The sequence below is a fragment of the Dasypus novemcinctus genome, chromosome 18, assembly GCF_030445035.2.
Source record: "Dasypus novemcinctus isolate mDasNov1 chromosome 18, mDasNov1.1.hap2, whole genome shotgun sequence".
Classification (NCBI taxonomy): domain Eukaryota; kingdom Metazoa; phylum Chordata; class Mammalia; order Cingulata; family Dasypodidae; genus Dasypus; species Dasypus novemcinctus.
Window position 1 is genome coordinate 79,080,888 of NC_080690.1, and position 11,737 is coordinate 79,092,624.

General features: G+C 44.9%; 1 protein-coding gene across 3 annotated transcripts; it reads right to left on the bottom strand.

Moving 5' to 3' along the window:
• Positions 1-1,895: 1,895 nt before the first annotated feature.
• On the bottom strand, positions 1,896-10,194 carry LOC101426867 (leukocyte immunoglobulin-like receptor subfamily A member 5). Of its 3 annotated transcripts, XM_004478466.4 has the most exons (8): positions 10,106-10,194; positions 9,624-9,708; positions 9,427-9,462; positions 9,005-9,289; positions 8,561-8,860; positions 7,499-7,801; positions 3,176-3,220; positions 1,896-3,030 (listed from the first exon to the last, which is right to left on the bottom strand). In XM_004478466.4, the coding sequence occupies exons 1-8, from the start codon at positions 10,106-10,108 to the stop codon at positions 2,894-2,896; spliced, it is 1,194 nt and encodes a 397-aa protein (XP_004478523.2). In that variant the 5' UTR covers positions 10,109-10,194; the 3' UTR covers positions 1,896-2,893. The 3 variants fall into 3 exon arrangements, with proteins under 3 accessions (XP_004478523.2, XP_058136784.1, XP_004478524.2); XM_058280801.1 differs by lacking the exon at positions 9,427-9,462; XM_004478467.4 differs by lacking the exon at positions 7,499-7,801.
• Between the last annotated feature and the right edge of the window lie 1,543 nt (positions 10,195-11,737).

Here is an 11,737-nt window from a genome sequence, read left to right on the forward strand (position 1 = left end):
CATTGATTGATTTTCTTGTGTTGAACCACCCTTGCATACCCGGAATGAATCCCACTTGGTCTGGTGTATAATTCGCTTAATGTGTTGTTGAGTACGGTTAACAAATATTTTGTTGAGGATTTTTGCATCTAGGTTCATTAGAGAAGTTGGTCTGTAATTTTCCTTTCTTGTGGTGTCTTTGTTTGGCTTGATATTAGGGTAACGTTGGCATCATAGAATGAGTTAGGTCATGTTCCTTCTGTTTCGATATTTTGGAAGAGTTTTAGCAGGATTGGTGTTAGTTCTTTCTGGAATGTTTTGTAGAATTTACCTGTGAAGCTGTCTGGCCCTAGGCTCTTCTTAGTTGGGAGGTTTTTAATGACTGATTCTATCTCTTTACTTATGATTGGTTTGTTGAGATCATCCATTTCTTCTTTCATCAATATAGGCTGCTTATATGTTTCTAGGAATTTGTCCATTTCCTCTGAATTGTCATTTTTGTTGGAATATAGTTTTTCAAAGTATCCTCTTATGATAGTCTTTATTTCTGTGTTATCAGTGGGATATCTCCTTTCTTATTTCTTATTTTGTGTATTTGCATCTTCTCTCCTTTTTTCTTTGTTAGTCTCGTTAAGTGTTTGTCAATTTTATTGATCTTCTCAAAGAACCGTCTCTTGGTTTTGTTTATCTTTTCAAGCGCGTTCTTATTTTCTATTTCATTTAGTTCTGTTCTTATCTTTGTTATTCTCTAGCAGTACTAAACATAAACACAACTCTGGTAACTGTGGTTGGCAAGTTATACCAGACTCAGCTTGTCTACCACAATGCCTAGAGTTAATCAACAGTTTAAAACAACTCAAGGAAGAATCTGTTTCCCATTAATATTAGAAGGATGCAGCCTCTTAAGGTCCTGGCCTTTCTCACTCTTGTTGTCCAGTATGCCGTGGCTTGACCCCTTTTTGGGCCTGCTTATAATATCATCTTTATTCTTTCAGCAAGAGCACGTATCTTAAATTTTAAGAATATTTCTTCCAATATCAATACCCTATTAGTCATGCAGGGATTTCATCCAGTCCAAACAGAGTTTTGGATTTCTCTTCTCTCAACCACCAGAGAATAGCCAGCTGATTTTACTCCTTGTGATAGGGCCTATTCCCCCTAACCAGCAGGAAGTAGCTACAGAAGAATGACCGTCGTCCTTCATCACCCCTATAAGAATAAGGGGGTTAACTCTTTAGGAGGCAGTTGAGGCAGGTTAGTATAGTGAAAGGAGGAAGGTGACGAACCAGCAGACAACTCTGCTGAGAGATAACATGGCTGACAGTCAACATGGCCATGAGACCCCACCTGGAAACTCCCCAAGGGATCACATGAGACCCTGGCCACGAAAGAGAATTCCATGCAAGGGAAAGTGCTGGCACCCTCAAAAGGCCTCACCATTGGCCACCTGAGAACTGACAGGTAGAGCATCCAGACAGAACAGCAAATATCCAATCAGAACTGACAGGTAGGTCCCCAGGTTAGGCTTTTTAAGACTTTCATACCTCCCTAACATTATGCGGAGAGCGGGGTGTAAAAGTCTTAAAAGGCCTAACCTGGGGCCCCCACATGTGGGTCTCTCATTCTTCAGTATGCCTGCATCATGTCTTAGATGGTGTATTTTTCTCATCTTCTTGTTTCTTAATCAACTCGTTACTCCTGTGCCTACCTTATGGCATGTCCTTAACTGTTTTTTGTGGAATAACCAAGTACCTAGTAGCCCAGAATCTGGAGCCATCTGGTAACAGAATTAGCATATGAGCCTGCATTCCTACTTCTAGGTATATACCCAAAAGGATTGGATATATGTATGACATATATTTATACACCAATGACCACTGAAGCATTATTCACAACATACAAAAGTTGGAGACAAATTAATTGTCCATCAACAGATTTATGACTACAGAAAATGTGATATATCCATAGTATGCAGTAATATTCACCCACAGGAAGAACTGAAGGGGATACATGGCACAACATGGATGAATTTTAAAGCCAAAGCCATACACAAAAGGACAAACACTGTGTGATTCGTCTGATATGAAGTATTCTGAATAAGCGAATTCATAGAAACAGAAAAAAAGTACAGCTATTACAGACAGGGGCATGTGGAATGGGTTGTTATTGCATAATGGGCATGAATTTCACTCTAGGATATAAAAATAGTATGGCAATAGGTAGGGGTGGAAGTTAAACAATATTGTCAATGTACTTGCTGTCACAGAATCATCCACTTAAAAATCTGTTTTCACAAAGCTGGTTCATCATTCTGCCACTGACCTGTCTATCCAAACACAAAGTGCATTGATTCCATGTGGTGATATTTATGGGAAACTACTCCAGGTAGCACCTAATGAGGAGTGAAGGGCTTGTGGGATCCAACGAGGGTGTTAGGGTATCATTGTGGGTACATCTAATTCAGACTGGAATCTGAGTTTTAACTCATTTGTTCTGTTATTGCAATCAAGTTTTGTTCTTAGAGTTGAAGAAATGGTGACTCAATAGCACAAGTCATAAAATGTTCTAATTAGAAAGAAAGAAATACATACTTTCTGAAAATGAACCAGAGCAGGAAGGCATGCTGAGGTTGGTACCTCAACTGCCCTACTTAATGGAGCCTGATGTTGTAGGAGTGAGGATGGAAGGGGATCCAGTCAGGAAGGTCAACCATGGTAAAGGAGAAGAACCACAGGTTAATAGTGGAAGAGTCCTCTACAGAGTACACACCAGACTTTGTCCTGCACCCAAACAATGTGTTCTCCCCAACGAGACTCTCACAGACAGTTCACACAGTTTTCTTCCAAAAAGTTGAATGGCTCAGCTATTTTCCAAACTTTCCCACTCTGAGTGGTGCACTCATTTCCTCCTGTGATCATGACGTGGCTGCTTTCTGGTCGCTTCGCTGGCTGTGCCAAGCCTGAAGTAGCAGCACCGCAAGTACCACCAAGACCAATCCAGCTACGCCCATTCGGATGAGATTCTCCACTGTGTAGTCATGGGAGGCAGAGCCTAGGAAGTATGGACATGGAGGTTAGAAATGTTAGTGAGGCTCATTTCACTTTAGGGGCTCTAATGTCCATCCAGTCACACACTTCCCCTTAAGAGGTCATGTGTCTGTGTGTCCCACCCCTTAACTGAGTATCCCCTTACTCACTGGAGTCTGGCTTGTGTTGTGGTGGGCTGATGGTATCCGGTGCTCCTAAGCAAATTGACAACAAAAAAGGGGATATGTAAGAAGTTGAAGAGAAGGGGGTCCTGTGTTCTTATATCCCTTTCTTTCTTCTGAAGTGACTTTGATGTGGTTTCTTAGTAAACCTTTTCTCTCCTCTAGCTGAGTTCTCTATGGTCTCCTCATTTGATTCTTACAGGCTCCTGTCATCTTTGAATTCAAATTTGGTTTTTGAGTCAAAGTGTAACATGCCCCGAGAGTTCAGGCTAGGTTGAACAGTAGTGTTAATGATAACCAGGGAGCTTTTTTAATGTACCATCACCATGACAATAAATCAAAGAAAAATTCATTGTTCAGGTCAGGCAAAACTTCAGGAAAAGAATTCATTACCAATAGAACTCTAATGTAATAAGACACCAGATTTAAATATGCGGAAGAATATTGGTGTAGTAATAAAATATAAATTTTGATGTGATAGCCTTAAAATAATGTGGGGTAAAAATGAAGCTGCTATATTGAATTGAAACTCAAGAACATTTTACTCAATCATCATATGATATTCAAAATGAGAGAAAAGATATACAATACGGAAATAAGGAAGTGAAATTTCCATTTTCTTCTGGTCGATATACTTTTAAAATTAGTTTCTTATATTATTAACTTTTTGCTATTTCTATTTACACATATTTTTTGTTGTTGAAGGGGGTTCAAAAATTTGACTTTCTTATTCAAAAATCTTTCCCAAGGAGTGTGAATCATTTTCATGACATGTCATCATGGTCACACTCCATGTGTTTGTCTTTCATGATAGTCTTAATTCAAGGTAATGTATATGTATATACATTGTTCTGAAATACAGTGTATGCATTTGGACACATGGGGGTTATTTGGGTGCATTCTTATATAAATGGACCTAATACTATGGCTTCAAGCACAAATTTAAAAACATAATCAGCTTGTGATTATGGGCTAACTACTAAGGAACTATTCAGCAATAATGGCCTCAAATATTAAAATACCCTTTGACACTAAAATTAATGCTGACTCTAAGAGCTATGCAATCAATAAGGGAATGAGGAAAGATATGTAAGAGCAAAATATCTATAATCATCTCATCTTTTATAAATAGAGGGGGGAGAATTACACGAATAATGTTAAATTAAAAGAGCATATAGATTTGGGAAATTTTTTCATTAAATGTGTCACTTCTTCCAATTTGATAAAATGCTTTTAAGGAAAATAACTTAAGTCAGAAGAGTAGTTACATTTTTGCTGTTCAGAACTTTTTGAGTGCAAAATGATGAATACCACTCAACTTTACTGGTTTAAACTTAATTATTTGCCTTTAACATGCCATTTTTAATGAAACATCTATGTTATGCCTTAAAATACAAAGTAGAATATAAAATCATATAGAATTACTTGTTTGCTTGTAGTTTCCTGTATCTAAACTTTTCTTCCACATCTGGCACAGATGCCCTTTCTGTAGGCTCAGCTCTGACCTTAATGAGACCCTGGTTGGCTCACAGAAATTTTACACATTCTGCAAGTGGAGAACTTGTTCTTTCCATATGCATCCAATCTTGTTCTTTTTCTTTGAAGTCAAAGCTTTGCTTTCATTCAGCTTTCTTCCACACTTCCTGTGGTATTTCCTTGCACCCTCTTTCCTAGTATCTGCAGTGATGAGAGTACCAATGTCTTTCCACATTGTTGCCACCATCCTTTCCAGGTGGTTCTCTCAGTGGAAGTAGGGGAAGCAGCTAATAAACATCAGCATCTGCTTCTGGATTAGCTCCCAGTGCTTTCCTCCCACTCCCACTCCCCAGCTGAGGCTTGGCAGAGCCCTAAGGATCTGGTACTGGTGAGGCTGCAGATGATGGTCAAGTGATTCTGTGGAGACTTCTCCAGAGCAGACCCGAGGAGAATGACAGGCTGTCATTCCTGTCCCCAGGGACCAGGTTTTACTCAGGCACCAGGGCTGTGCCCCCTGATGACCTTCCAATGTGCCTGTCAGGTGTCATCATGGGCTCACTGGGAATTAGTCTTGTTTCTCAGAAAGGACCCTCCTTTAAATTCTAGGTGACTCATTCCCCACTCCTGTTCATGCATTTCCTCGCAAGCATTCGAAGTGTATTCTGCTCCCCACGTTAGATCCAGATCTTCTCATGTCAGTTGGGATGACCCAGAAGAAGGGCATCCAAAGAGCTATCTGTTGAGAGGGTGTCATGTCCTCTACCCCATTAGCTTAGGGCAGAACCTGTGAGAAACTCTTCCCTTGCCTCTTCTTTATTTTCAGTATCTTTTTTTTTAATGATACATAGATCACAGAAAATGTTACATTAAAGATATAAGAAGTTCCCATACACCCCAGTTCCCACACCCCCCACTCCTCCCACATCAACAACTTCTTTCATTAGAGTGGTACATTCACTGCATTTGATGAGTACATTTTGGAGCACTGCTATGCAGCATGGATTATAGTTTATGTTGTAGTTTAGGCTCTCTCCCTGTCCATTCAGTGGGTTATGGCAGGAAATACAATGTCGTGCCTCTGTCCCTGAAATATCATTCAGGACAACTCCAAGTCCTGAAAATGCCCTAATATCACACCTCTTTTTCCCTCTCCCTGCCTTCAGCATATTCCGTGGCCACTGTCCACATCAATGATATAATTTCTTCCATTGCTAGAGTCACAATAGTTCTATAGTAGAATACCAGTAAGTCCACTCTAATTCATACTTTATTCCTTCATCATGAGGACCCCTCTTCTTGAGGTCCTCCTCTTCCCAGCTTCCGGTGTGATATAGAGAAAGGTATAGGTTTTGAAATAGCTTTAGCGCTTGGGAGCTTGTAGTTAATATACTTTATTAGTAAATTACAAGAGCTCAATTGGAAAACTTTTTAATCAAAGACCTTTTGAAGTAGGATGATAGAAAATAAAATTAATATCCCAGATGAATAATTTTGTCATGAACATTTAACTATTATTTAAAAGATTTAGGGGAGCAGCTGTAGCTCAGTGGTTTGATTACCAGCCTCCCAGATATGAGGTCCTGGGTTCAACCCCCATTACTTCCTAAAAAATAATAAGTAAATAAATATTTAAACATAGAAATGATCTTATTTATACAATATTAAATAAGTTGAAGCAATTCTTAAACTTAACTGTGAAGTACATGATTTTAGGAATAAAACCTCAAAATGGTTCTGCACATTAATAATAAATGCCATTTGAAAAGTTGTGAGTAAATTTGAAGAGTAAATTTCAGGAAACTCCTTCTCCATAATGAAGGTATAAATTGAACCTTTTCCCAATGAAGATGTAAAGAATACAGTGTATTATTTTAATTCATATGTCCAAATAATTCAAATTAATTTTGTACAAGTTTACATGAAACAACTGCAAGAAAAAATTGGGGAAATAGTGGCAAGAAGACAAACAGAGAAAGGGTAGTACTACCAGATACTGTCAGCAGAGAGACGCCATGGATGCAATGAAATCATTCCATAGGGGAATGCAGAGTCTGGTATAGGTAAAATTTATCTTTGCAGGAATGAAAGATTGCAAAATAAATAAGCAAAATTATGACAATAGAAAAGACAAAACACTAAATGCCCAAGGAGGGGTTGAGACAGGGAGCCCCTCTCAATGGACCCCGAGACTCAGCACCTCCCTGTCATCTCCCTTTAACCTGACCCATGGAAAGGAGCTGAGGACAGACCTTTGCCCTCTCCAGCTCAGCATCCTTGGTCACTCCTGCCTTAGACCCTGGACGCCTCCCTGTCCTCTGACCAGCACAGAAGTGACAACTGACCAACCTCAGAGTCCCTGGGAGTCACGTGCTCCCCTCCGTTAATATACCCCTCTCTGGGAGCAGACCCTTCCCTGAGTTTATGAAATTGGACTGGGATGAGGTTATAGTTTAGCTCAGTCCTGGGCGTGATGGTGACTTCATCTCCCATGGGGTCAGGAGCTGGTGGAGAGGGGCTGGGACCCCAGAGGTCCCGATGCCGAGATGAGACAGGAGCAGGTGAGCAATGTGGGGGCCTCTGCCTCCCCCTCCCAGGCTGGTCATGATTCCTCCTGTTCTCACAGTTTGGCTCCAGCCCTCTCCTACCTGCAGCCCTGTCTACTGATTGGGGATGGGATGCCATTGGGTCAGGGGCCCAGGCTATGCCCACCCTCAAATGGCCTGGGCCCCCTGAAGATCCTCCCTCTCTGCTTGCCTCATCCTAGCGTGTCTCAGAGCTGCCCTGGGACGGGACCTGGAACTGGCCATTCACAGGGGGCAGGTTGGGGCTCCTCACCTGAAACCAGGAGCTCCAGGTAGATACTGGGCTGAGACAGCAGATAGGGGTTAGTGCTGTATGAGCCATAGCACCTGTAGGTCCCCCCACGGGCTGGGGTCACAGGGCTCATGGTGAAGTCGGCCAGGTACAGGTGGGCTTGGTGCTGGGATCTACGTCGCAGGGGCAGATCAGCAACCCCCTCCTTGGACAGAAGGAAAATGTCCATCTGCCTCCATGACTGACACCGCAGGGTCACATTCTCTCCTAAGGGTACGTTGGGGCCTGGCTGGGCAGAGAGGGAGGGTGTGGCAGGGATCTCTCCTAGAGAGAAGAAGGTGGGTGAGGGGCTGCCAGGCTCTACCTGGACTCCTCCCTGAGAACCTCTCAGTCCTTCTGTTTCTGTCTCCCTCCCCCTCCCATCCTCTTTTTCTTTCTCCATCTCCCTGTGACCCCACACCGAGAGCCCCTAAACAGCTCACCCTAGGATCCCCCTGGAAGGCCCTGTGCAGAGTCAGGGTCCTGGGTGGACCTGGATGGGCCCCTAACCTGCGATGAGGACATCCAGGGGCTCACTGGGGGCCGACCACTCTGAGGAGTCGTTGTGTCCACCGTAGCATCTGTACCGGCCCCCGTGGGTGCTGCTTACTCAGACCAGGGGAAAGTCAGCTTGAGAGAGCCCAGCCTGGGGCTGCCAGCCAGGGCGCAGGGTGAGGCCACGTTCCCACTCCTTGGACAGAGCAAATCTGTCATAACTGACATCAGAGTGACACTGGAGGGTCAGGCTCTGTCCTGAGGCCACGATGGGGCCTGACTGGGCCAGGAGGGAAGGCTTCCAGGACACACCCGAGGAGACGATCATGGACGTGAGGGGACTGGGTTTCCCCACTGAGCTGATCTTCCTCCCTAGATTTAGGGGTCACAGCGTGTCTGTGGCCCCAGGATGCCTGTGCCTCGCTGTCTCTCTTTATCACAGGAACCTCTGCTCTTCTGGTCCCGTCTCTCCTGGGGTCCCCAGGACAAGGCTCCCTTTAAACTCTCCGGGGCCTCAAGATTCATGAGGCAGGTACAGGACTTCCTCACCTGAGACCTGGAGCTCCAGGGGCTCACTGGGTTCTGACCACACCTGGGGGCTGTTCCTGTAGTAGCCGTAGCATCTGAATGGCCCCCTGTGGCTGGGGCTCACGGGTCCCATGTAGAACAGGGCCTGGGACAGCCCCCTGGAGTGTGGCTGTGCATCCAGGGTCCAGGAGCTCCTGTGTTCTCCTTCAGACAAAACAAACCCTCCAAACCTCTCAAATGACCCACACTGGAGTGTCACGTTCCCTCCTGAGGTCACCACTGGGCTTGGCAGTGCAGAGAGGGTGGGTTTGCTGTAGGGTCCTAGGAGAGAAGGAGGAGCTGTTCTCAGTGGGGCTCACCCTCCCCATTTCCCCAGGGTGGGCTGTGAGAGGGGAGACACTCCTGAGAGCAGACCCAGTTCCTGAGGGCAGGGCCTGAGGCTGGGACCCCTGAGTGTCCCCTCACCTGTCACCACCAGCTCCAGGGGCTCACTGCATGCTGACCAGCCTGTGGAGCTGCGATAGGAGCAGCGGTACCGTCCTGCATAGTCCTCTGTCATGGATAGGATGGAGAACTGGGCCTTGTCCCTGGGCTCCAGGGGGTTCTGTGTGTCCCATGGTCCTGAGATTCCCACTTTATCCAGACGGTAATGCTCGGCCTCCAGGGTCCCCTGACACCAGATGCTCACAGGCTCTCCCCAGGTGATCACAGAGCCTGGCTCAGCCCAGATGGTAGGTTTGGGGAGGGTCTCTGGAAGGGAATCAGAATTTGGATTTTAAGGCAATTTTTCACTAACCTTGGTTACTGAGCACTCAGCTCTAAAGCTCCTGCCAGTTTTATCACCATGTGCCAGATCCATGAGGCTGGAAATTCTGGGGTCAACTCACCTGCCTGCACTGGGGTCCTCAGTCCCAGACTCATTCCTGAAAAATAGTTCCATGTGAGATGTTTGTACCCTGAAGCCTGAGCAACTCCCCTGGTCCCCTTGAGCCTCCAAGCCCTGGGTTCTCCTGGAGGACCAGGCCTGGCTGTGCGGTGGGGACCCTCCCAGACTGGTGCTTCCCCTCCCCCTCTCAGATCTCACCGAGGCAGAGCAGGGCCGTGAGCGTGGGGCTCATGGCATCTCCTTCCACTGGGTCCAACTGTGCAGATGGATGAGACCACGGTGCCTGGCAGGATGAAAAGACACACAGGATGTGGCCACAGAGGCTGGTCCTACCCGTCCCGGGGTTGTCACATCATCCCCAACGGAAGGGGAACTGCCCCTCCCTGAAAGCCTGTTCTTGTTTCTCCAGAGTGGTGCTCAGAGCTCTAGGGTCTCTAAAACATTTCAAACAGAAATGGGGTCTCCCTGACCCCAGACACTGTTTGCCTGATCTGCCCTCATTTCCAAAAGACCAGGACACAGCAGCCATGTAGACCTTGGTGCCTATTCTAATCTTCCCCTCCTGGTCCAGGGTGAGGTGGGCATGTCCTTTGCTGTCAGAGCCTTCTCTGTGGGGTCTCCCTCCTTTGTCTCATCCACTGCTGACGTTCTTGAGTCCTTATCCTTGGCCCTTGTCTCACCATTCCCTGGAAATGCTTCAGTGAGATGCAGTCTTCCCTGAAGATCCCAGAGCAGCAGAGACACACATTTACAATCAACTGAGCAATTGAAGTTGAGTTACTTTGTAGCGACAAACATAAGGAGAAGTACAGAGAAATAGAAAAAAAAAACTACATGATTTTCTCCTGGCTTTTCAGTGTAGCTTTTCTTTCTAAATGGCCCCTTCATGAACTTCCCTGCAACCCACATAGTTTTTTTCTCAGTAATAGCCTTTCCCCATCTCTCTGGAAGGAGACCTCTGCATCATCTCTTCCTCCTCAGAGGCCCTCATTTCCTCGGCCAGAAATCTCCTCAGCCTGTGAGTCAGTCTTCAATGATTGTGCAAGCATGAATTGGGTTCACATTCTTATCTGTGTAAAAGCTGTTTTTATTGAATTCCTGACCTATACTCCACTGTTCGTGGACTTCAGCTCTCAAGTCCCTTCTCTGTCCTTCCTGTCCTCATTTGAGCATGTTGATGGTGAAGCCCAGTCCTGAGAAGGGTTGTCGCAGTGAGTGGTCACTGGGAACTGAAAGGGGTAAAACCTTATTAATTTTCATAGCATATTACAACAGGTGGGTGGAGACACAAGGATCAGGTGCCAGACTCCATGTCAAGGTGAAAGGTTGTTGAAGTGCCTACTGAAGAACTCCTGACCACTCCAGATCCCAAGAAATGCTACTTAGATATTTCTGAAGCCTGTAGCTATACTCCTATGAGGAGGAAGAGAAATTAAAATTCCTGAAATAGAGAAGGAAGGAGAACAAGTACAGAGGCCAGAGCAGTGTGGCCAAGGTTCCTGAGTCAGCAGGTTCATGAGGGAGGTGGTTTACATGGTTGCAGGAGGAAAACCTCAGAGAACTCATGGGACAGGGAGATCAGTGCTCTGGGAAAGCTGGTTACTCTATGCTGACCCCTATGTTTGCATTGGCAACTGGAATATCTCTGCTCACTGGCCTAATCCTTGACCAGCATGGATCTCAACTAGAACTGCATTTTTAAAAAATCGTTAATTGTCTCCAGGGACCCTCTCCAAACCCACCGTCTAGACTGAGTCAAGCTCTTTGACCACCTGGGGGAGGTCTATGACCGTCTGGTGTTGGGGGAAACCTGGAGGCAAAGGAGTACTGTGTGGATACAGATAGAAGCCCAGCACTCTGGGCAGACAGAACCCACTGGAGTCTAAGGATAAGACCAAGTTCCTCATCCAAGATGCAGCAAAAGCTGTGCTGAGAGGGAAATTCATGGCCATAACAGCATATATCAAAAAAGAAGAAAGAGCTCAAATATAAGACCTAACAACATACCTGGAGGAATTAGAAAAAGAACAGCAAAATAACCCCAAAGGAAGTAGAAAGAAGGAAATAACAAAGATTAGAGCAGAACTAAATGAAATTGAGAATAAGTAAGCACTAGAAAAAGTAAACAAAACCAAAAACTGGTTCTTTGGGAAGATCAACAAAATTGACAAACCCTTAGCTAGACCAAGGAAAAAAACAGAGAAGATGAAAATACAAAAATCACAAAATGAGGAAGGAGATATCATCACTGAACCTGCATAAAGAGTATCATAAAAGGATACTTTGAAAAATTATATGCCAACAAGATGGAT

Excerpts from the sequence above, each read along its gene's own strand:
- LOC101426867 (XM_004478466.4), bottom strand. Across the intron at positions 8,861-9,004 it reads CCTGGAGCTGGTGGTGACAG|GACCCTACAGCAAACCCACC; the intron begins GTGAGGGGACAC and ends CTTCTCTCCTAG. Across the intron at positions 3,221-7,498 it reads CCTGGAGCTCCTGGTTTCAG|GAGCACCGGATACCATCAGC; the intron begins GTGAGGAGCCCC and ends CAATTTGCTTAG.